The sequence below is a fragment of the Rutidosis leptorrhynchoides genome, chromosome 4 (genome assembly GCF_046630445.1).
Source record: "Rutidosis leptorrhynchoides isolate AG116_Rl617_1_P2 chromosome 4, CSIRO_AGI_Rlap_v1, whole genome shotgun sequence".
NCBI classification, from domain to species: domain Eukaryota; kingdom Viridiplantae; phylum Streptophyta; class Magnoliopsida; order Asterales; family Asteraceae; genus Rutidosis; species Rutidosis leptorrhynchoides.
Window position 1 is genome coordinate 456,583,648 of NC_092336.1, and position 26,844 is coordinate 456,610,491.

General features: G+C 37.7%; 2 protein-coding genes across 2 annotated transcripts in view; both read right to left on the reverse strand.

Moving 5' to 3' along the window:
- Positions 1-10,195: 10,195 nt before the first annotated feature.
- On the reverse strand, positions 10,196-11,221 carry LOC139842206 (receptor-like protein kinase HERK 1). Its single transcript, XM_071832376.1, has one exon. The coding sequence runs from the start codon at positions 11,219-11,221 to the stop codon at positions 10,196-10,198; it is 1,026 nt and encodes a 341-aa protein (XP_071688477.1).
- Positions 11,222-12,427: 1,206 nt separating this feature from the next.
- The window catches only part of LOC139842207 (uncharacterized), a 34,953-nt gene continuing 20,536 nt past the window's right edge, over positions 12,428-26,844 (reverse strand). The window contains exons 2-4 of the mRNA XM_071832377.1: positions 20,895-21,893; positions 19,309-20,205; positions 12,428-12,520 (exon numbers count right to left, since the gene is read on the reverse strand). Of these exons, the coding sequence (XP_071688478.1) occupies positions 12,428-12,520; positions 19,309-20,205; positions 20,895-21,893 (1,989 nt within the window). The remainder of the gene's footprint in view (positions 12,521-19,308; positions 20,206-20,894; positions 21,894-26,844) is intronic.

Consider the following 26,844-nt stretch of genomic DNA (forward strand, 5'->3'; position numbering starts at 1 on the left):
AATTGTCTAACTTTTATTCTTAGATTTTAATAATTTTCGAATGTGGGGTAATATACCAAACTTCAAAAATATGTATATATGTTTGCAGTTTATCTTATGTACACAACATGGTAAAACAACGCATTTTCAAAGACTGGCATTAAGTTCAGCAAAAGCAACTAATTTTGACGACAAGATGCAAAATATATGTGAAATAACAACAAGACGGAATGAACAAATGATGTGCACCATTTATCATTCAGCAAACAAACGACAATATATTTGGAAACTTTGGTAAAATTTAATCATTTTCACACAAATCACCCTCAATAATTTAAATTGTTACTGATTTCTTGCAAATGAGGGCATTGCAAGATCTTAAGTGTGGGAAGGGGTTAAATTCTTTCGGATTTTAAAATTTTTATCTTAAACACTTGGTTATCATTAAAAATACTAGTAAAGCAGTAGTTGTATTAGAATCTAGTGCTCTCTGAAAAAAAGAACAGCCCTAGTCTTATATACTAACTACCCAATTCTAGTAAAATTTTTAAAAATTTTCAATTAAATGAACTCAAATTCATGTTTATATATATTTATGAACGATAAAACTAGGTTTTAACACCGAATTTATTGTTACCTCGGAAAGGACATAAATTGAGAAACAAACCAAAATGTTAAAATTCATTTAAAATGGAATAGAGGACGATAAAAAAGAAAAATAAAAGCCAAGTGTGGGAAAATTTACCAAGTTATCTTAAACATATGTCACATATATCTGTAACAAATAACTGAAAATACTTTTGCTTTGGACTAAACTAAACTGTTTTACCCGATGAAAGAAAAGAAGAGATGGATCTACACGATGAATCAATTCCATCATTAAAAGGAAGTAAAGTCTTCCGAAAAAGAACCGCGCTTCTTGATTTAGGTCAAGAAGTTGTCGTCCAGACCAGCTGTAGGTTGACGAAAAATCTAGAAAAGTCATCACTAAAATCAGCAGGAAATCCACGGACCTCAGCATTAAACAGGGTCGCCAAGTGGTCAGATTTATCCTAACCATGAGAAGGATTTATCTCGTACAATGGGGGGCACCATGCAAATTAGCTGGATAAGACTAATGAATCAGATCCCCAGAAAGGATAATCTCCTTAAAGATTAAAAATCAGCTTTTAAGACTGATATTACTCAATCCTAGAGATTAACCTTAAAGATTGAGAATTCAAACTCATGGAATTCAATGATATCTAAACTCGAGCTTGAACGAGAAAATATTTTGATCAAAATTATAAACCGATTTGTTTTCTGAAAACCCTATTTTCAATGCGTTCATTACCATTGAACGTAAAATCCTAGGAATTCACCTGGAATTCATTAGGTCACCTGAACCAAATCGGGTGTCAACCGTAAGAACGGTGGTTGCATAGTGGTCAAAGACAGGACCTTGTGCCATACCGAAATTATAAGGGTGAGCTTTACTATTGCTCCTACAAAGGATAGTATTAGCATCCGACACGTTTATAGACCATAATCAAAAGCATGTCACGGGACATTGCCTTAACAGTTGCTTGTTCAACGCTTTCCTTTACAACCGGACGGTAGTTTACCGAAAGGTAATATACGGGACAAGTAAACTGGACGTGTTGCTTTCCAAATACAGGGTTAGCAAGTGGGTGACACAAAACCGCAAGTTTTGAGCTAAAATTTTCAAATCTGAAACCCACCAAACCCACAAAAATATTTTGCAAACACCGGTAAAGGGTTATCCCGGAAAACTTATCTAGGGTAAAAACTAGATTTAATTTTCAAAAGATCAAATGTTTTCATAAAGATCCAATTTCCTTAATGGATCTAAATTTTTATAGTCATGTGGGACTGTAAACCATATCGTTACTACCATTGTTTATACCGCCGTATAGAAATCACTGATGTACAAAGTGTGAAGAATAAAGAAGTGATTCTAGTATTTCAAGACAATATTGCTTGAGGACAAGCAACGCTCAAGTGTGGGAATATTTGATAATGCTAAAAACGAACATATATTTCATAGCATTATTCCTCAAGAAAGACAAGCTTTTAGTTGCAATTGTTCTATTTACAAGTGATATTCGTTTAAATAATAAAAGGTGAAGACAAAAGACAGATTCGACGAATTGAAGACGCAAACGACCAAAAAGCTCAAAAGTACAAAAGACAATCAAAAAGGTTCCAATTATTGATAAGAAACGTCTCGAAATTACAAGAGTACAAGATTCAAAACGCAAAGTACAAGATATTAAATTGTACGCAAGGACGTTCGAAAATCCGGAACCGGGACCAGAGTCAACTCTCAACGCTCGACGCAACGGACTAAAAATTACAAATTAACTATGCATATAAATATAATATAATATATAATTAATTATATTAATTATATATATATTATATTTATAAATAAAAAACCGTCGGCAGAGAAAACTCCAAGGACTGAGCTGTAAATACATTCTCCGGGACTCGCGGAATTTGAAGAGGATTTTGCCGCGAGTCACGGAGCCCCAAAAAGAAAAACTGCCTATAAAGCCAACCGAATTTTGATCGCATTTTCATCCATCTTTTTCTCTCTTCTCTCATATATACGTAAACGATATATATATATATATATAATTTATATTTTAATTTTAATTTTAATTCTAATAATAAGGGTATGTTAGCGAATGTTGTAAGGGTGTAAGTCGAAATTCTGTCCGTGTAACGCTACGCTATTTTTAATCATTGTAAGTTATGTTCAACCTTTTTATATTAATGTCTCGTAGCTAAGTTATTATTATGCTTATTTAAAACGAAGTAATCATGATGTTGGGCTAATTACTAAAATTGGGTAATTGGGCTTTGTACCATAATTGGGGTTTGGACAAAAGAACGACACTTGTGGAAATTAGACTATGGGCTGTTAATGGGCTTTATATTTGTTTAACTAAATGAAAGTTTGTTAATGTTAATATAAAGATTTACAATTGGGCGTCCCTATAAATTATCATATACACTCGATCGGACACGATGGGCGGGGTATTTATATGTACGAATAATCGTTCATTTAACCGGACACGGGAATGGATTAATAGCCACTAGAATAATTAAAACAGGGGTGAAATTACATTCAAGGGTAATTGGTGTAATTGTTAACAAAGTAGTAAAACCTTGGTTTACACGCAGTCGATAACCTGGTGTATTCATTAAACAAAGTATTAAAATCTTGTTACAATTCGAATCCCCAATTAGTTGGAATATTTAACTTCGGGTATAATAATAATTTGATGAGGACACTCGCATTTTATATTTATGACTGATGGACTGTTATGGACAAAAACCAGACGGACATATTAAATAATCCAGGACAAAGGACAATTAACCCATGGGCATAAAACTAAAATCAACACGTCAAACATCATGATTACTTCGTTTTAAATAAGCATAATTCTTTTATTTCATATTTAATTTCCTTTATTTTATATTTAATTGCACTTCTAATTATCGTACTTTTTAATTATCGCAAGTTTATCGCACTTTTATTATTCGCAATTTTATTATCGTTATTTACTTTACGCTTAAAATTAAGTCTTGTATTTAGTTATTATTTTACATTTGGTTTTAACTGCGACTAAAGTCTTAAAATCGACAAACCGGTCATTAAACGGTAAAAACCCCCCTTTATAATAATAATATTACTTATATATATATTTGTATTTTTATAAAAGTAAACTAATATAGCGTTGAGCTTTGTTTAAAGATTTCCCTGTGGAACGAACCGGACTTACTAAAAACTACACTACTGTACGATTAGGTACACTGCCTATAAGTGTTGTAGCAAGGTTTAAGTATATCCATTCTATAAATAAATAAATATCTTGTGTAAAATTGTATCGTATTTAATAGTTTTTCCTAGTAAAATATAAGCTATTTTATATACACCTCGCATAACATCAGTATACTTTCAAGGATAATCGAGGTTTCACTCGAGAACACTGGTGGAAAACCCCTTCCAACTGGAAAGAGATGTTCTTCTTTGTTGATGATACTTTCATCCCTTCCTCTTATGCCAGTATAAAATGATGGCAGTATCATTTTAATGCTGATTTGAATCGCGCACCCGCGTTAAGTTAAGTGGAGCGCGACATGTTAGAGAAATGCGTGGATCAATCTGTGTATATGCATGTGCACTAGAACATCGCTCTGTATGCCGGTGGTATCTCTAAATATTGGCCTTATCCCAATTGTCGCCCTTGTTTTACGCATCACTTCAAAGGTTAGTGAACTTCTTTATAATTCAGTTGTGTACTACACGACTTATTACTTGATGTGCCATTGCTTTTTGGGTTTTTCTTGTTTTTTAGAGATATCATTTGCGACATACCTCAAAGCGGAGAGATTAGCGCATGTGGCAGCCTCCTATGTGCCTTTACACAAGACCACGGGACGCGGTCGCGCTTCCGGAGTTTCTCGTAGCTTTTTGCCTACGCGTGAGCCTTTCGAAGCGGGGTCGTCTAGTCGTCATCCATTTTATATTGATAAGCGAAAACTGACACCCAAGGAATTCAACGACATGTTTGCGCCTTTTGTTCCTCATTTTGTTTATAACCCATCTTCTTCAAAACGCGAAAAACCGGGTAAAATTCTATTTGCGTTTTCCCTATTGCGCTCTGCTGATTTAATATGCTTTTGTCTTTTTCAGATGACGATGATGATGTGGAGGGCTAAAAGACGGTCCCATCGGGTTTTACAGATTCCTTCCCCCAGGGCGAGCGTCAAACTCACGAAAGTTCAGGTAACGATGCAGGCGTGGATGAGAGGAGGAGGTGCGAGCCTTACGAAAGGAGAATCAGTGCCTTCATGAGTTGCTAGAGAAATCTAATTCTGAAAGAGATGATTTGCAGCTTAAGTTAGGGGTCGCTCTATCGGAGAAAACACAGGGAGACGCGGATATGAGCAAGTTAATGAGTCGTTATTAAGATCTTGCTAAGCGGGAAGGCAAATATGAGCGTGAGTTCACACGCTTAAAAGCTGGCCTTCCCCATATTGTCAATAAAGCGCTCAACTGCGAAGCGGTCAATTATGCCTATACTTCGTTAGTGTTAGCGGTCCAGGATCGGAAGCGCGTTCGATTTTGGAACTTCATCAAAGAGAATGTGTCGTTAGTGTTAGCGAACATCGAGATTATTCGCCTGAAGAGATATTCGCGCGATCCGAGGATAACAGTGTATGATTTGCTAAACGCTGAATTGTGATTAGTATATACCTTTATTTGTCAATTGTACATGTAACTTTTGCGCTTTTTATGTAACTTATGAAATTATGATGTTTATAAGCCTTTTCACCATTTGTTCATGATATTGTCATTTTCTAGCGCGCGTAAAGTTCTACCAGTTATTTTGTTTAATAGTTCGATATTTAAACTTGTATAACGCGTAAAGTCGCAGTATTGTGGGCTTGTGAATACACCCGATTTTATACTCAAGGCTTATTAGTGTTGATTTCTATGTATATTGTTGTGCACACAATATACATATTGATACAATACTTCGCTGCGTGTGTTCGAGAGTCTTCTAAGTGCGCCAACACTTAGGATTGAGGTCAAGGGCGACCAACCCTTGCGTTTATAGTCATGACTTACATATCTCTAGTTCTGTTCGGGTGAGGCTAGGACAAACCAATGTCTGTCGCCCTCCGGTAACTAAAGCTAGCATGTCGCCAAACAGGCTTCTGCCGCGCGGGAGCTAGAGAAGACATCCCTTACGTAGGCAGGACCAACGCAGATAACTTCTGTACGTGGACAGTTTAAGTCAAATAGCTATTGTTGCTTTATACAGGTACATGAAATTGTAGACTGAAAATGACTTGATGTATAAAAAGAGAGTACTACTGTAAAGACATTGTTCAATAATGAAATTAGCTAGGAAACTATCTTTGCGCGTAATAACAGTAACGTTACATGTAGATTAAGACAAATTAGGGGAATGATCAGTTCCTCTACTTTCTTCGTCACATATAACATCGTTTAAGCGCGGTAGCGTGCCAAGTGCGTTTAATCGTTTTACCATTGAGCTCTGCCAGTTTGTAGGTTCCGGTCTTGGTAATTCCAACGATCCTGTAGGAACCTTCCCAATTTGGTCCCAACTTCCTGGTATCCTCGATTATGCTTTTTTGGTTGTCTCGCCAAACGAGATCACCAACAGCGTACGTGATAAGCCTAACTCTCTTATCATAGTACCTTGCGATTTGTTGCTTGTGGATAGCTTCGTGCGCGGCTGCCATTTCGCTGAGTTCTTCGAGCAAATCAAGGTTAGTGCGCAGATCCCGAGCATTCCTATCCTGATTAAACAACAAAGTTCGCTCTGTGGGTACGGATATTTCTGTAGGCAAGACCGCTTCCGAACCATACACTAGGCTGAACGACGTATCTCCGGTGTTGTTCTTTAGTGTTGTGTGATGTCCCCAGAGGACATTAGGAAGTTGATCAACCCATCCTTTTCGTTGTTTTCCTAACCTCGCCTTGATCGCATGGACTATATATCTGTTAGTAACCTCGCACTGCCCATTTGCTTGAGGGTGTGCGACCGATGTGAAGCTTTGTTTTATGTTCAGTCCTTGACACCAACTGCGAAAAGGTTCTCCCTCGAATTGTGTCCCATTATCGCTTACTATCTCATTTGGGATACCAAACCCGCAAACAATGCTCTCCCAGAAAAATTCCCTTATCTTCTTGCTCGTGATTTTGTTCAGCGGCTTTGCTTCGACCCACTTGGTGAAAAAATCAATTGCAACAACTAAATAGTCAGCACTACCCGATTCCACAGGGAATGGTCCCACTATATCAATAGCCCATTTGCAGAAGGGCCATAGTGATTTTATGGGGATCATTGGGTGGCGCGGAGCCTTGCTGATCGGAGCGTGCAACTGGCATTCTTGGCATACCTGTATCCTCTCTGCTGCGTCAAACCAACCGCCAAGCCACGAACAAGAAAGACATTACAAAACACTACAAGCAACTAAACTAAGGATCGACCTTTTTTAACTTGCCATCTAAAATCTCTCAATAATTATTTTTGCCAGAACGATTTTCAATTTTAAAGGAAAGAACGTTTAATGATTTGTCGCCAATCAATGTACCTGACGATCAAGGAATAAAACCACCATCCGTCTTTTGGGAAAAACTTTTATTCGATGCTCCTTTGACTGTTCCCGATTTGTCACCATCTTAAAAAGACAAAAAAAAACTTAGGATTGCTTCTCCGTAATCCAAATCTTCATCATAATCTTTGAGCTTTAACGATCCCGATACAGAAGCCTCTTTCGCTTTCTTTTTCGACTTCAAATTTACGTCACTAAGTTGAATTCTTGAAATATGCCTATTCAAAACATACCAAGCTTTACAAAAACATTCGCATAAGGGCAATTCGCAATCACAATATTTTCGCCCGCTTCTACCAATCAAAATTGGAGTAGGCATTTCAACATTCTTGTTTTCATTACGATTGCCCAAAAAACCTTCCTTCTCAATCTTCTTCTCCGTTTTTAGCTTTTCCAATCTATCAACAAAAGAATAATTCGAAACACATGGGCCCGAGGCCCCTTCAACCAGTGTATTAACCTCACATCCGCAACACGCCCGTTAAATGACTTCAACTTATCCAATCAGTTAACTTCCATGGGCCTCCCAATAATGCATGTACTGTTTTTAAACCGTGGCCCACCAATTGGCCCATAAATGGGCCCGACATTTGATCCTACCAAACTATAATTGGGCTCTGCATCCGACTCAATCACAGACGAGGTTGTTTTATTTTTCCATTCGCCCTGCGCAACAGAAGGCGCACAAACAAGAGCAGTATAACCCTTAAAGTCTTCAAAATCATCTCCTACTTTATTAACAGAAAGCGCACAAACAGGAGTAGCAAAACCTTTTAACACTTCAATATCATCTCCATCATTAGTAGCGAGGAGATCACAAACGTCAATTGAACCGAACTTAATAGGAGAACAAAGAGGTTTAGAGGACGAAGCCTCTTCAACATTTACAGCTTTAGTACTAGTATACTCGTTGTGATTTTGTAAACTATTAACCGGTTGCGAATTGGCCTGATTAAGGTATAACTCCTCTTGGGAAGAATACCCTCTCTTTATCTAACACTGCCTTCATCTCATCACAGTTAGTTGTAAGAGCTAACCCATTCGAACCCGATGCAAAAATAAATCGATTCGTTATATCCATCAAATTCTTGTCAAACACGTCGTTAAAGACCCGAGACAACACATTGATGTCCAAAACCTGGGAGACACAAGAATCACACTTCAAACAAACCAAATCTTCACTTTCCAAATCCACTTCAACCAAATCATGGATATGTTTAACGCTCACCGATTTAATAAAAGCAAAAAAAATGAACCGACATTCCCCAAGGACGAGGAAGAGCTAGCGATCCAAACAATTCGGCAATAATCGAGGCACTCTCTTTCGAAGCACATGTGACCGGGTTCACCATAATTTCAATCCAAGCATACCGATGGAAAGAACTAGCCGAACCCGAAAAGGGTGCAATCACCACAAACTCACTCGAGTTAGAGTTGATGATATTATTGAAGCTTTCAATATGACCACATATACAAATACGCCTATATGGACCGAATTTACATAAGTGAGCAACGTGAGTTTTGCACGAAATAAGGAAACTAGAAACTTTCGTTTATAACAATGGGAGCACCATATTCAAAAAAATGGATTGATCAGTTTGATTCATGACTAAGTTGTTTTTTCTAACCTTACATCTCAATTTAGGAGACGTATTTTGGCAAAATCGACCCGAACCTCCATTCTTTCTAGCTTTCAGCCATCCCACATAGATAGGTTTGCCGAAAATGTTTGACCCATTCAAGTCCTTGACTGCGTTTTTTGCAGAAATTACATCACTATAAGTGAAAACGAGTACCTCCTTGACGGCCAAAACTTAATCTCAGTTAGAGTTCCGAGTTTCTCAAAGGTGGATTCAACCATATCTTGGGTTACCTACTTGTCTAGTCTCCCAATGAAGACCTTTTTGTTGACAGAATTCGAAGAATCGCCCCAGAACGAGTGCCTCTCCCAATGAAGACCATTTTTTTTTTTTGAATTTTCTGTCGGATCTTGATTACCTAGGTGGGGAATCGTCATCTGAACTAAGAGGAAGTGTAGATGGAAGTATGAAATCGCCGAAAGGGATGCAGGGACCGTAGAAACAAATGGAGAAAGGTTCGAAATGGAAATGGAGGGTGAATTTGGTGGGAAGGGATGGGTAAGGTATGCATTATGAATCGTATAGTCCATAAAGGCGAACATGAATTAAAGGCTAAAAATGGAGTAAATTTGGGGTGATTGGGTAACAAATGATGGGAAAGCGGTGGCATTGATGGGTGGATTATGGTGGTTAAGGGTAGTGAAAGGGTGGGAAGGAAAGCCTAATTTAAAATATCCGGCAGTGCGTGGTTCCCTAGGTTGAGAGGAAGAATGGTAACATTACTCAAATTCAAAAATAAAGCAATAGGATAATATATTTAAGAGTACCAATAGTTCCTTTATCATCAATTATATACTACTTCTGAACCGAAACCAAAATTAAGCTGGATTTTTTAAAAGGAAAATCGAACCAATGAACAGTGATAGTTGAAAATGATATTTTGGAAAGAAGCATAAATTGTGAAAACAATATTTTTCTAGTGCATATTTTGCACATTGTTGTATTTTACAGAGTTGTTAATGGGTTAGAGGCAACGACCAAGCTTAGTGAGGGAGGGAGGAGCTTTGCCTCCCCCAACAAAAATGAATTTGTATTCTTTTGAGTTACGAGCGTTTTGGTTTTTATATCAACTAAATCTAAGTCCGTATAAGAAGATATGATGAAAACAGTGACAACTCGTATATTCACCGAGCATTCGCCATTTTTGTCATATCTTTTTCATACGAACTCCGATTTAGTTGATTCAAAATTCAAAACGTTTGTAACTCAAAGAGCTTTCATATTCATATTCATATAATATTTTAAAAATAACTTCATTGAATATAATAGTGATTTTGGTTCCCTAATGAACAAGTTCAACCTCTAATTGATCCCCTCAAATGAACAAGTTCAAACTTCGTTACCGGTTAGAACAACGCACATATCCATCACTTTTAAGTATGTGAGGGGTTGATGTAATATTTGAAATATAAGAGCTATACGAAATTATAAGGAACGTCTGACAAATTACTATGATGAATGCTACAAAAATAATAAACAAAAAGGAGAAAGAGATCGAATAATCCTACCAAATTATCAAATGACACTTGGAATTCCAATGCCTCCTCGATTTCATGGACAATATGGTTTATATCTGGACGATGTACTCGCTCATTCTTTATGCAAGAATATGCTGCTTTCGAGAAACTGGTGAGTGATTTTTGGGACATATGATTCCATAGATCAGGATGGATTATATCTTTCAGTGTGTAGTTTTCATAATGAGATCTGGCCAATGATGATAAAAACCTCTGATCCTCATCTTCATTTGGAATAAATGCTTTCCTCCCACATAACACCTCCCATAAAACAATGCCAAATGAGTAGATGTCTGACTTCAACGTCACACCTCCATTTTTAGTAATTTCTGGGTCCATATACCCAGTTGTGCCAATAGCGTCTGAATGGAAAACCTGCTCCTTTCGGTCCACGACATGTTTGACAGAGTATTCGAAACCCGATAACCTAGGGACATAGTTATTATCCAATAATATGGTGGAGCTATTTATGTTACGATGTATGATAGAGTAACCGCGTTTGTCATCATCGTGCATGTAGTGTATTGCGCGCGCAACTCCAACACATAACCTATATCTTTGGATCCATGTGAGTCTCTCTTTGTTTATATGCATCAAGAGACTTCCCTTTTCACAATGCTGGTTTATAATGATCTTCTCATTTTGTTCGTCACAGAACCCGATAATAGAGACAATATTTTCATGATTGAGAATCGAAAGCATAGAGATCTCCCTCCAAAACTCAGTGACTCCTTGTTGGTCCTTACGATGTAATCTATGAGCAGCAATTTTCACCAAATTACCACACCGAAAGAGCCGTCCCTTGTACACTTTTCCAAAATCACCTGCCCCGATGATATTGCTATCATCAAAGTTGTTGGTGGCCTTAAGTACCTCTTCAAGTGGAATTTGTAAGTGAGTCAACTCCCTGATTGTAGATGCCATATTTCTGTTAATAAATTGATAGAGATTTGAGTACAAACTAATGGATTAGAAATGGGAGTAAAAGTTAAGGGAATTGAAGAAATATATATAAGAAACCACACACAGATATGCAGGCTACTTGTAGAACTCCTCGTGCAGGACTTTTTTTTATATAATAATCTTAGCTATTAAAATAAAATAAGTTGTACTTTGGAATATAATGGTTACGATGTTACAGTTAATGAGAGCCTATCTGAGGCCATCTGTTATATACGGAGTAATTAGTGGATCAGTGTTACAAAGTCTGAATCATAATATTAAAAATATATGTATGCTGATCTTTTTTTACTGTCAAGTTGATCTTAGTTTCATATAAAATTAAAAATAAACCGGTATGGTATGAATGCAATGAGATTGAATGTAGGACTAAGAATTATAACATGTGAATTAACATCTAATAATGAATGCAATGAGCTGGAATGAATAAGATGCATCAACTACAACTTGACTATTACATTTTTTTATTAATTAATCAAGTCTTCTACTATGAAAAATTAATAATTGATTTATTTAATTCATTCGAAGTAAACAAGATATTAAAAAATTTAGCATGATTAATATACATGGTATCAATTAGAAGATATCACTCATTATTTAATTCTAATTGATACCAATGAAAATTAATATACCACGTTACCAAATTGAGTTAACCAGTCCGAGTCCCAAACTTCTCTTTAATTAATAAAGCGTATTCGCTACCATAGTCAGTCCACATTCCCAAATTTAACAAACGCCAGATTATTTTTCGTGAGCTAATACAACTCAATTCGCTCTTAAGGCGATGATTCAGCATCAACATGAACAACATAATGGTTATTCGAATCATAAGAAATATCATGTTTTGAAACGGAAATTAAGTATGCAAATAGCAGAGGTGGAGGCAAAGTTGAAACCAGAATTGTACGGAGCTTGAATTCCTTATTATTTTACGTATGAATCACATTTAGAATGAAATTAGGTCGTTGGGCGAATAAGGTTTATTGTTACATTGTACACCTAGATGTATTACACGCGTGAAACTGATCAGTTACAGGAGCATATGTGACTGTTGGGCCGACTGTTGAGCTGTTCATATTGATAGGCCCATTAGGGTTACCTAAGTCTAAGTCGTCTATATATATCAGTTTTACATGTGTTTTAGGGTCAAGAGTAGAACCCTAATTGGGGTCAGGCGTAGAACCCTAATTTAGGAGAGCCGTTTTGGCGATCTTGTGCATAAGGGAGATCATGCTTGATCTCCCCTGGCCAACCACTGTTTCTCTGTTTAAATCATGTAATTTTGACGTTTATTCTATAATATTGATTTAACTTTGATTCATTATGTTTACTCTTCCATCTTCATTACTTTTGTTCATAATGTTCAATCGATGCTTTGTTTATGATCTAAAGATCCGTATTAGCGAATCAAAGGACCAACAGAATAAACATAATATGAAAACAATGCAAGACTTATATCTGTTGGACACACTAAAGTGTTACCTGTTGGGTTTTGTTATTGGGTTTCCAAATATGAGTAAGTATTAACAAGCCCAAGCCCAACAAAATTAGGCCCATTGCTTGGTTGACTTGGTCAAGCATAGGAGGGCATCTTAAAACATCAAGTTGCAGCTGTTTTCATTATCAAGAGTGCAAGAGAGATCAAGAAAAAGAGTCAAAACCCCAATTCCCGTCTACAGTGACAGCAGGCCAGAAAACCTTCGATCCCCGGAGATCCGACCGTTGAATCTTCACAATTTTTGGACTGTGTCTTCCTGACATCAGTGCCAACATTTTTAACCGTTGAATTCATCTAATAAGGTCTGTAGGTCGTGTTCTTGCTGCTGGAACAGAGAGCAGATTTTTGGGTGAGATAATTCCTCTTTTGTCTTTTTAGGTTGTTCATATACTTGTTGATTGTTGTAGTTCAAGAGTATGATGATGTTGTATACCTCTATATGATCTAGAGAAGACCTATTGTATTGTTCTCTTTGTTGATGATAGTGGAATTTAAGTGGCTTACGAGTCCCGTGGTTTTTACTCTCGATTTTGAGAGGTTTTCCACGTAAAAATTCTCGTGTGTATTGTGTGTGCTCAATTATTGTTATTAGCTGATTTGGTACTAAATTGGGACTGATTTAGGTTGGTTTTGATATAGCTTGTTTGTTAGTTTCCTCACGGGTTCATACGGGTCGGGAAATGCTTGTCAAACGGGTTTGTTTCCGCTTTGTAGATTGCCCGTTGTGACCATTTTCCCATCAAATTGGTATCTAGAGCTAGGTTATTTGATTTGACTTGTGTGAAAGATGGAAGCTAATACAAGTAAAATGATTAGTTTAAATGGTTCAAATTATCATGTTTGGAAAGGTAAAATGGAGGATCTTCTTTATGTGAAAGATTATTATTTGCCTGTTTTTACTGAGGATAAACCTGAGAAAAAATCTGATGCTCAATGGAAAATTTTGCATAGACAAGTATGTGGGTATATTCGGCAGTGGGTTGATGATAATGTTGTGAATCATATTACTGGGGAGACTGATGCTAAAGCCTTATGGAAAAAGCTTGAGCAGTTATATGAACGAAAGACTGGGAATAACAAGTTGTTCTTAATTAAGCAGATGATGACTTTGAAGTATCATGATGGGACTCCTATTACAGATCACCTAAATGCATATCAGGGTATTATAAATCAGCTTGCAGGTATGGGTATCAAGTTTGAGGATGAGATTCAGGGTCTCTGGTTACTTGGTACATTACCGGACTCTTGGGAGACTTTTAGGACATCTTTGTCCAACTCTGCACCGAATGGTACTATCACCATGGAATTGGCTAAGGGTAGTATTTTGAATGAAGAGATGAGAAGAAAGTCACAAGGTTCCTCTTCACAGTCAGATATCTTGGTCACAGAAACGCGGGGGAGAAGTCATAGTAGAGGTCAGGGTAAAAGAGGCAATCATCGTAGCAGCTCACGCAAAGGCAAATTTGCTAATGTTGAGTGTTATAATTGTCATGAAAAGGGGCACACAAAGTGGTATTGTCCAAAGTTGAAGAATGAGAAGAAAAAGGCATATGACAAGAATAAACAAAAGAAAAGTGATGGTGGTGATGATGATAAGGTTGAAGTTAACGCTATCACAGATGAGTTCTTTGTTTGTATTGATTATGATATGATCAATCTTACTCATGATGACACGAGTTGGATTGTTGATAGTGGTGCTACATGTCATGTTGCAATTTGTAGAGATCACTTCTCATCTTACACTCCAGGTGACTATGGATTTGCTAGGATGGGTAATGCCGGGTTATCAAAGATCGTTGGTATTGGAGATGTTTGTTTGAAATTTGACACGGGAATGGAGTTAGTTTTGCATAATGTAAAACATGTTCCGGATATGAGACTTAATGTTATTTCAACAGGCATTCTTGATGATGATGGTTATTATAACGGTTTTGGTAATGGTATTTGGAAACTAACTCTTGGTTCTATGATAGTGGGAAGAGGCAAGAAAGACTCAAGATTATACATCACGCGTCCGAAGATCATCCAGAACATTGTTAACGCAGTGGACAATGTTGATTCTAATGAGTTGTGGCATAAAAGACTTGGCCACATGAGTGAAAAGGGGATGTCTATCTTGTTCAAGAAGAATGTGTTGTCGGGTGTTAGTGGTATTGATTTGAGTAAGTGTTCTCACTGTTTGGCAGGGAAACAGACCAGAGTTGCGTTTAAGAGTCATTCTCCTTTTCGAATGGAGAACATACTTGATCTAGTTCATTCGGATGTTTGTGGGCCTATGAAGACTAGGACACTTGGTGGATGTTCCTACTTTGTTACATTCATCGATGATCATTCCAGGAAGGTGTGGGTTTATACCTTAAAGTCAAAGGATCAAGTATTTGAAAAGTTTAAGGAATTTCATACACTAGTTGAAAGGCAAACGGGGAAGAAACTCAAGTGTATTCGGACTGATAATGGCGGTGAATACATTGGCAGATTTGATGCTTATTGTAAGGAGAATGGTATTCGGCATCAAAAGACTCCACCAAAGACACCTCAGTTGAATGGCTTAGCAGAGAGGATGAACAGAACTTTGGTTGAGAGAGTTAGATGTTTGCTTTCACATGCAGGGTTGTCCGATTCCTTTTGGGGTGAGGCTTTAAATACGGCAGTTCATATTATTAATCTAACCCCTTGTGTTCCTTTGCGTTTTGATGTTCCTAACAGGGTTTGGAGCGGCAAAGATGTTTCTTACCGCCATTTACGAGTTTTTGGATGTAAAGCTTTTGTTCATGTTCCCAAAGATGAGAGGTCAAAGCTTGATATGAAGACTAAGCCATGTGTATTCCTCGGCTATGGTGAAGATGATTTTGGGTACAGGTTATATGATCCAGTTCAGAAGAAACTCGTACGAAGCCGAGATGTTGTATTTACAGAAGATCAGATGTTAAAAGATGTTGATAAGGCAGATTCAGTTCCTCAACCTAGTGCTGATCTTGTTGATTTGGATCCAGTTACTCCACAACATGTTGGAGATGATGTTCATAATGATGAACATGGTACTGATGATGATTATGCTCCGGAGCAGGTAGAGATTCCAGTACCAGATGTGCCCCCATTTGTCCCACTTAGGCGGTCTACCCGAGACCGTCATCCTTCTGTTAGATATTCTGCTGATGAGTATGTATTAGTTACTGATGGGGGAGAGCCAGAATGTTATTCAGAAGCAATGAAAGATGAGCATAAGAAAGAGTGGGGTGAAGCTATGCAAGATGAGATGAATTCCTTGCATGAGAACAATACTTATGAGCTGGTGAAGTTACCTAAAGGCAAGAGAGCTTTGAGAAACAAATGGGTATTCAAAGTGAAGACAGATGAGCTTACTTCACAACCAAGGTACAAAGCTAGGTTAGTCGTTAAAGGATTCAGCCTGAAAAAGGGTATTGATTTTGATGAGATTTTCTCACCGGTTGTGAAGATGGGATCTATTCGAGTAGTTCTTGGATTAGCTGCTAGTCTTGATCTTGAGGTTGAACAGATGGATGTCAAGACTGCTTTTCTTCACGGTGATTTGGATAAGGAAATCTACATGATGCAACCTGAAGGTTTTCGGGTTAAGGGTAAAGAAAATTATGTTTGTAGACTTCAGAAAAGTTTATATGGGTTGAAGCAAGCACCGAGACAGTGGTATAAGAAGTTTGAGTCGGTTATAGGAAAGCAAGGCTACCGAAAGACAACTTCAGATCATTGTGTTTTCTTTCAGAGGTTTGGTGATGATGATTTCATCATATTGTTGTTATACGTTGATGATATGTTGATTGTTGGTAAAAATATTAAAAGAATTGCGCAGTTGAAGCGAGAATTGAGCAAGTCTTTTGCTATGAAAGACTTGGGGCCAGCAAAACAGATTCTTGGCATTCGGATTTCTAGAGATAGAGGTGCTAAGACGTTACATATATCACAAGAGCAATACATTGAAAAGGTGCTAAGTAGATTCAACATGAAGAATGCTAAAGTGGTTAGTTCCCCTCTTACAAACAACTTTAAGCTAACAGAAAGAGATAGTCCTACTTCAAAGGAGGATGTTAAGGAGATGGATATAGTTCCATATGCGTCAGCAGTTGGTAGCTTGATGTATGCTATGGTGTGTACTAGGCCTGATATAGCTCATGCGGTAGGTGTTGTTAGTCGGTTTATGTCAAATCCGGGTAAGAAGCATTGGGAAGCGGTTAAATGGATTATGAGATACTTACGAGGTACTTCAAAGTTAGGTATCACATTCGGAAATGGAGAGCCGATGCTTGTTGGTTATACAGACTCAGATATGGCAGGAAACAAAGATAACATGAAATCCACTTCTGGATATTTGATGACTTTCGCAGGGGGAGCAGTTTCATGGCAATCAAGGTTACAAAAGTGTGTTGCATTGTCTACGACCGAGGCTGAATATATGGCAGCAACAGAAGCGTGCAAAGAACTATTGTGGATGAAAAGGTTTCTACAAGACCTTGGGTTTAAGCAATCACGATATGTGATTCTTTGTGATAATGAGAGTGCGATTCATTTGGCTAGAAATTCTATGTATCATAAGCGGACAAAACATATAGATGTGCGGTATCATTGGATTAGAGAACGTCTTGAAGATGGTTCGTTTGAACTTGATAAATTTCACACCGATGATAATGGTTCCGACATGTTCACAAAGGCTTTAGCAAGTGATAAGCTCAAGGTATGTTGCTCGATTGCCGGGATGGCGATTCCTTCCTCATAATTGGAAAGGGGGAGATTTGTTGGGTTTTGTTATTGGGTTTCCAAATATGAGTAAGTATTAACAAGCCCAAGCCCAACAAAATTAGGCCCATTGCTTGGTTGACTTGGTCAAGCATAGGAGGGCATCTTAAAACATCAAGTTGAAGCTGTTTTCATTATCAAGACTGCAAGAGAGATCAAGAAAAAGAGTCAAAACCCCAATTCCCGTCTACAGTGACAGCAGGCCAGAAAACCTTCGATCCCCGGAGATCCGACCGTTGAATCTTCACAATTTTTGGACTGTGTCTTCCTGACATCAGTGCCAACATTTTCAACCGTTGAATTCGTCTAATAAGGTCTGTAGGTCGTGTTCTTGCTGCTGGAACAGAGAGCAGATTTTTGGGTGAGATAATTCCTCTTTTGTCTTTTTAGGTTGTTCATATACTTGTTGATTGTTGTAGTTCAAGAGTATGATGATGTTGTATACCTCTATATGATCTAGAGAAGACCTATTGTATTGTTTTCTTTGTTGATGATAGTGGAATTTAAGTGGCTTACGAGTCCCGTGGTTTTTACTCTCGATTTTGAGAGGTTTTTCACGTAAAAATTCTCGTGTGTATTGTGTGTGCTCGATTATTGTTATTAGCTGATTTGGTACTAAATTGGGACTGATTTAGGTTGGTTTTGATATAGCTTGTTTGTTAGTTTCCTCACGGGTTCATACGGGTCGGGAAATGCTTGTCAAACGGGTTTGTTTTCGCTTTGTAGATTGCCCGTTGTGACCATTTTCCCATCATTACCGTCTCCCAAAGTAACAGAATAAAAATAATATGAAAACAATGCAAGACTTATATCTGTTGGACACACTAAAGTGTTACCGTCTCCCAAAGTACGGAGTAATAGCCAAGTACAACAAGATTCTCCAACAACCATTTACCATAAATAGAAGTATTTAAATACCATAAATAGAAGTATTTAAATAGTGTCATTGTTTAGCAATAGTATCCTTTGTATATAATATACTCCGTAACTGTTAGAGAAACCTCTATAAATCGACATTCCAAATCAAGAGTAATCAAGTCAAAATGTAATCAATTAAAACTATATAGCGTACCATGATAAATCAATTAAGTATTCAGTATCAAGTTAAAAAAATCAATACAAATCAGTTTATTCAAAGCAATACATCGTTTCTTGATAAGTTAACCGCCTCACATTCAAACAAATGCATTTTAAGCTCATGACATATGTCACATGATAATAACTTCTTCCATTCATAGTCTACTTTTCTGAAGCTTGAATACCAGTAGTAAACAGATTGTACCCGATGAAAGCATTTGACTTTAACGAGGCCTACTCTTGATATGAAATGGTAGAAACTCAATCGCCTTTTGAAATCTGCATATAGAAGTCATTAATTAGTACGTAGCTATGCTCATGAGAGGAAATTTTGATTATCAATTTACGTAACTTTAGTAATTTGGACATTTGATAATATAAAAACAAAGCTATTCATGAGAAATTATGAAAACAATGTAATGATGAAGTGGTACAAAGATATGCATATCAACCTCCTACTTTACTAAGGGCTGGGATTGATGAAAGTTGTAAAAGTATATGTCTCCAAAAGCACTATGAGTCTATGAAATAATTTAAATTCTTTACAAAAGATAAGTTTATTTATATGAAGTGAACTATGTCTTATTATGTTATACACTTGGAGGCAGAGTTCACTTGCAAGTTAATAATTAATTTTATTTGGTAAATATAAATATGCATGCAACTAAAGGAATTCTGACTTTGTAAAAAGCCTATGATAACTTACTTGTAATTCCAATGTCTTCTTAAGTTGTTCCAAAACTTCTTTAGCTGTTGGTCGATTTTCTCTATCGTCATTTAAGCACCGGTAGGAAATTTCTTGAAAAGCACTCAGCGCCTTTGGCACAATCTGCTCCTTTATAGCCTCAAAAACCACCTCGTTGTGTCTTCCTTCTTCGAATCGCTGTTTAATGAAGCTAGGCAAAAACTGACCTTCATGTTTGCGGAACCAAAATGTTGATTTTCCATATAAGATCTCAAATAAAACAACACCGAATGAATAAATATCTGATTCCATGGTTAAGAAGCCAAATTTTCGGTAAAGTGGGTCCACGTAGCCCTCTGTGCCACACTCATTAGCGATGACATATTCTGTTTTCTGATTTATTGCACTAATCAAAGAAAGCCCAAAATCAGCTAATTTTGCTTTCCACTCGTAATTCAATAAAATGTTTTCAGTTTTGATGTCTCTATGTATCACATGTGTTGTAACTCCTCCATGAAGGAACTCCAATGTAGCTGCAACATCAATGCATATGTTAAGCCGTTTAATCCAAGTAAGATTAGTAGTATCATTCAAGTAGTTATTAAGGCTTCCTCTTGATGCGTACTCATAAACGATGACTTTTTCATCTTTTTCATCACAATAGCCAACAAGACGGATGACATTATCATGCTTATAGTTGAAAAGAACTTGGAGTTCGTTCTGAAATTGTTGTTCTTCTTGACCACTAGTTTTATCCAATCGCTTTGCAACAATGGTATCAAATTCATCACCTTTTTGAATTTCTCCTTTATAAACTTTCCCAAAGCCTCCTTTTCCAATCAAGTTGCTAACATGGAAGTTTCCAGTCGCCTGTGTTATTTCTTCAAGTGAAACTCTGGGATTATTCTCAATATTTTCCTGTCAACCATGATGCAGAAAATAAAAATATAAAATAAATAACTTTACAAAAACCTCAAATTTAGAAGTAAAATACTCATAATCGTTACTCCAAAACAAGGTTGGAGAAGTCGGATCTCGGGGAGATCTCGTTTGGACTTTTTTAGGGAGATCTCGGCATCTCGGAATAATCTCGGGGAGATCTCGGACGTTGACTTACGTTGACTTTATAGTTTCTTTTAATAAAAATATACATAAAAACATAAATATATGTATATTTATATACGTTTTTACGAGATTTTACAAAAATATCCGAGAAATGAGCGAGAAAATCTTAGAAATTACGAATTTTACAAGAAAATCTTACAAATTGGCAAGAAAATCCGAGAAACCGTGGCTTTGACTAAGTTTATCCCCGTTGACCGAGAAATCTCGGGAGATGAACATCTCATCTCGGTTGCCTTCTAAAAACGAGATCTCGGGAGATTTACTGCTCCAAAAGTACATACATGTTTTTACATACACCTCAAGTGAAAAACTTAATGAATTTTATATGTATGATACCTATGCCTTATGCATTAAATATGCACCTTGTAATATAAAAGTGCATGAGAAGACTAATTAAATGATACATTATTTTTTTTCCATTTGATAACATGATACTGTATATTAAGAGAAAGAAATGTCAAGTTATTAAAGCTTCAACTTACTTGAAATAGTAAGGCTTTCTCAAGCCCCTCGACCACCACCTTCATTGTTGGACGTTGGTCCACAGTTTCTGCCAAACATTCATATGCAATTTTTATAAATGTTTCCAAAGAATCCTTATTGGCTCCTCTACTTAGGGTAAACTTATAATCACCAGTACTTCCTTCCTTGATGATAGGATCTATCATTTCCATTACCGTTTTCTCGGTAAAACGTCGCCGCCGTGCCACATATGCTAGCGCTCTGTCGTAATCTTCTTTGCGGAAAACTGGGTCATAGGCTACCCTCCCACAAAGAAGTTCAAACAAAATTACTCCGAAACTATATACATCTCCTCCTCTTGAAACTATACGATTCTTCACAAATTCTGGATCAGTGTATACAGTCTCAGTAATCCCTCTAGCTTTGAAAACACCCTCATCTTGATTCCGAGACACGATCATTGAGTTCTCAAAAAAATAAATCTTCGCCCCCCAGTTCTCGTCCAACCCAATGATGCTGCTCGCCAAAGAACGGATTAGTATCACCTTTTGATCATCCATCTCATGGTGAAGATATTTCAGCCCATTTGCAACATCAAGGCTAATTTTCAAACGCTTAACCCAAGTAAGATTGATTGGGTTGTTTTTTATGGTCTCAAGATGATTATGTAGAAACCCATTAGGAGCATGCTCAATGACAAGGTAATCAAAATCATCATTAGCAAAAATTCCAAGTAGAGTGACTATGTTCCGATGATTACAGTTACTAAGCACTTTCACTTCTGTGAGAAACGCGACTCTTTCTTTTCGTGACGATAATCGTTTCATAAATACCACTTTCACTCTCTTGGGTAGTTCACCTTCCTTATTCTTCCCTTCTACAGAGGAAATATCATGTCTAATAAAATGTCGGACTTCAACATCGAGTATGTCGTAGTTTTTTCTGTAACTTGTGGTCGTATGTATTATGGCATCTCCTAATTCATCTACTGGAAACTTCAAATGCTTCAGTTTGTTTCCCTGTGTCATTGTGATTACAGATAAGGGGAAAAGGGTGTTACAGCTTATACTAGCTTAGTTTAAACATAAATTAAACACTTGATATATATATATATATATATATATATATATATATATATATATATATATATATATATATATATATATATATATATATATATACTGTGTCATTGGTATAATCCTTCCGCCTGCTTTAGAAAACTACGTTAACTTTACTCTCTATTAATAAAATATCATGTATCTCCACAGATATCTCTCTATTAAACATAAATTTAACTCTTGATTTAGGTCAGTATATCCAAAATAACATTATTAAGGTATGAGGTAGCAATAAAATAAGACAATTTGAGTTTATTTATTTAAGTGGATTGAAAATTCAAGTTGGGTGTGTAAGGTTGTCTTCAAAATATTTATAATCAACCGCTTTTGCAAGGGTAGAATATGACCTGATATGTGAAGACAATTTTGTTAAAGGGCTCAAATGTTTACAGAAGGAGTTATGTACTTAATTTAATGTTTGATTGCGTATGAAACTATACTATTATTAATTAATTAATAGATGTAAAATAAACGTCCCGGTACATGGTCCTTGTGGATCGGATAATCCCTATCCATCCATCCATATTCCTATAATATACAAACAGAAACTCCAGATATTTGAGATATAGCTAAAGTAGCAGTACGTAGAGTGTACGTACAAATGTTATTTCATCTTCATTATCTTCTTCTTCCGAATCAACATATTCCTTTTTCATCAAATAAGGAGATCTAAAGTCACGAATTTCCACATGTGGAAATTGAAGATTTCCCGCCTACAATCTAGAAGCCCACCTTCTAGATATTCAAAGTAGGCAACCTTGACAACTCATATGGAGGTAGGAAAGTTGATGACGATGACGGCCGCCAACCTTCTCCGTTCACACCATTCCACCGCCATAGAATTTTTACTATAAATAGAGGTGCAAACCTCAGTTGTAAATCATCCAAAATCACTCAGAGAAGTGTAATCACAACCTAGAGAATGTGTGTGAGTTTGAGAGTTTTTTTGTAAGAGTTTTGTAATACTCTGTAAATCTATTCTTGTGAGTAATAGAGTTGTTTTTCTCTCAAATTTATATCTCCCAACGTCCAGGCGATCCCCTCTTCCTAACAAGTGGTATCAAGAGCTTGGTTAGAGACGTTGGTCGAGTTTTGGGTTTTCTGAAGTTTTCTCAAAATCCAATTTTGAGTGTACCATTGGATTTGTCTCGTCGAACCGAGTCCAACGCAAAAAACGGTGACTTAAATGGAGTAATAACGAGCCCAGAAAACGCGGTCAAAGTTTGGTCAACTCGCCGGAATCTCGCCGAAGAAGACGACCGGTGCCAGAATTTTCGCCGGAGAAGACGATCACTGTAGCAACTCACTGTAGCAGCTGGTGGCACTGTAGCAAGTCACTGTAGCGGTACTGTAGCGATACTGTAGCAATTCTGAAATTTTACAATTTGGTCCCTGAAATTTTCAGAATTTCATTTTTGGTCCCTGAAGTTTATAAAAATTATAATTTTGCCTCGTAAGTGGAATTTAAGCCGCGAAGTGTCTATTCCACCATTTTCAACCGTTCCGGACGTAACGGTGATCTCTGTTTTCTACAATTCAACCCCGTTTGTGTTAAAAAATTATTTGTAAGGTGATAATGTCCACAAAAGAGTCAACATCATCTTCCGGAGCTATGATTATGCTCACAGCCACAAACTACACGCTGTGGAAACCTCGGATGGAAGATCTCCTCAACTGTAAGGATTTGTTCGATCCTATTGAATTGAAGGGTATAAACCCTGATTCTGCCAAAGAGAAAGAGTGGAAGAAATCAAACCGAAAAACTATTGGTCAGATCCGTCAATGGATTGATCATAGTGTCTTCCACCATGTTGCACAAGAGACAGACGCATATGTCCTCTGGAAAAAGTTGGAGGACATGTACCAGGCCAAGACTGCTCGGAATAAAGCCCTGCTGATGAGGCGTTTAGTCAACATAAAGCTCAAAAGTGGAACTTCAGTTGCTGAGCATACCAGTGAGTTCCAGAACTTGGTCAACCAGTTATCGTCTGTAGAGATGCCGCTTGGCAATGAAGTTCAGGCGCTACTGCTACTTAGTTCCCTTCCCGATAGTTGGGAAACGCTGGTAGTAACACTCAGCAACTCAGCCCCAAATGGCAAACTTACCGTGTCAATGGTCAAGGATGCCCTATTCAGTGAAGAGGCAAGGAGAAAAGACATGGGCACAGATCAGACCCATGCCTTTGTCACAGAGAATCGGGGGAGACAGCGAATGAGTAGCAAAAATAAATGGAGAGGCAGAAGCAAGATCAGGGGCAGGTCAGCTGATGGCAGAAAACCAACATATAAATGCCATTATTGTGGATTAGAGGGACATATGAAGAAGAACTGCTATAGATTAAAAGAGGAACAAAGTCAAAGCAGTTCACAGCCGAAGAATAAGGGTGGAGAAACATTAGTGACTATCCCTGGTGATGTAGCTTATTGTTCAACCCATGATGAGACATGCCTTCACGTCTCACGAGAAGACACAGAATGGGTGGTAGATACTGCAGCTTCCTACCACGTGACTCCATACAAGGAATACTTCACAACATACAAAGCTGGAGACTTTGGAGCTGTGAAGATGGGAAATTCCAGTTCCGCTGAGATTGTCGGAATTGGTGATGTCAAGATAAAGACAAGTTCCGGAAGCACAATCACTCTGAAGGATGTCCGCCATGTGCCAGATCTTCGGCTGAATCTACTTTCTGGGGTAGCTCTCGATAAACAGGGCTATGATAGTCATTTCAGTAAAGGCACATGGAAATTGTCAAGAGGCGCTATGATAGTCGCTCGAGGACACATTTGTGGCACACTATACAAAACTCATGTGAAGATCTGCACAGACAGCCTTAATGTTGCAGAAAAGGAGGCTTCACAAAATTTATGGCACCAGAGACTCGGTCACATGAGTGAGAAAGGGTTGTCTACCCTAATAAAGAAGGAGCTTATCAATGTAGACAAGGATGAAGCACTAGATCCTTGCAATCATTGTCTGTTTGGTAAGCAGCATAGAGTCTCGTTTAATTCCTCTTCGATGAAAAAATCAGAGTTACTCAGTCTGGTACACTCTGATGTTTGCGGTCCCTTGGAGGTTGAATCAATTGGCGAAAATCGATACTTTCTGACGTTTATCGATGATACTTCTCGAAAGGTGTGGGTATATTTCTTACAGATGAAGGACCAGGTGTTCGATTACTTCAAACAGTTCCATGTCATGGTAGAACGTGAGACAGGAAAGAAGTTAAAGTGTCTTCGATCTGATAACGGTGGTGAATACTCTTCCAGGCAGTTCGATGCCTATTGCAGATCAAATGGCATCCGACATGAGAAGACGGTCCCACGTACCCCTCAACATAATTGTATAGCAGAAAGAATGAACCGAACAATCATGGAACGTGTTCGGAGCATGCTCAGTATGGCTAAGCTGCCAAAGCTATTCTGGGGAGAAGCAGTCAGAGCCGCTTGTTATTTGATCAACCGATCTCCATCAGTACCACTGAATTTTGAAGTTCCGGAGAAACTTTGGTCTGGAAAGGATCCATCATACTCTCACTTAAGAGTATTTGGATGTTTGGCGTACGCACATGTATCCAAGGAGCTCAGGCAGAAGCTGGATGCAAGGACCACTCCATGCATATTCATAGGCTATGGAGATGAAGAATTTGGATACAGATTATGGGATCCAAAGGAGAAAAAGGTGATCAGAAGTAGGGACGTAGTGTTCCATGAAAGCCAGACAATAGAAGATATTGAAAAGCCCACAATATCTCAGAAGACAAATGTTGCTGCTCAGGTGCCAGAGGCAACAACGGAATCATTCATAAGAAATGAATTTTCAGTGCAGGAAGAAATTCCAGAAGTAGAAGATTGTAACACCCCACTTTTCCGTACACGCTTAAAGGTACACACCTAATCAATTATACGTCTATAACTTGCTCGTTATGTGGCTAAGTTAGCTAACATGTTAGTTACTTGAGAATGTGTATATTATAAATGTTGAATGCATGCGCGAACGTGTTTACCTACGTGTCACGATGGCATTGAGTCGTGTGAGACTCAAGGTTGGGGTTAGTATGTGTATTAAAGTGAGCGTTTGGGTTATTAGTTATGGAAACCTTGGAAAATTGATTAGCTAGTCGAGGGCACCAGTTCCAGGCAATTGTCGCGCCGCGATACAGGGCTCCGCGACGCGACACATCAAGCAAAGATTTGATCAGAACTTGGATTAAAGGGTGCTGTTTTTCATGTGTTTCGTCGCGCCGCGACGTTTAGTGCCGCGCCGCGGCAGGCCTGCTGGCCAGGTTCCGGTTTTAGGTTAAATTAAGAGATTTTGAGGGGCAAAATGGTAAATGGACGTATAGATCAGATGAGTGCATTAAACCTGGTCCACTAGTTCATTTATTTCATTTTCCTTTTTCATTTTCTTTCAATTTCTCTCCCAAAACTCTAACACCCATTTGGATTCAAAGTGAGATTGAGAGAGGAAGGATTTAGGGTTGATCTTTGGAGCAAGTATTAAAGTTGTTCCTTGTGACTCTAGCTACGTGGTGATAGTCTCGGTAAGTTCTAACTCTAAGTTTCGAGTTTTAATTGATTATGGCTAGGGTTTTGGTTAATAGAAGCTTGTATGACCCATTTGGGAGTAAAATGGGTGAATTTGGGTTAGGTTGTTGTAATGAAACCCTAATGGCCATAATCTAGGGTTTTGGTCTTGTAATTGTGAGTTTGAAAGTGTTAATGGTATTGTAAGCATTAAACACTTGTTAGAATTGAAAGAGATGTCATTTGGGTCAAGAATGTACTAGTTGACCTAGTTTGGGTAAAATGGGTGTAAATTACCCTAGGTGGATGTCAATTGAGGCTAGTA

Bases quoted from the DNA above. Each gene is read 5' to 3' on its own strand.
- LOC139842206 (XM_071832376.1), bottom strand. From the start codon at position 11,221: ATGGCATCTACAATCAGGGAGTTGACTCACTTACAAATTCCACTTGAA.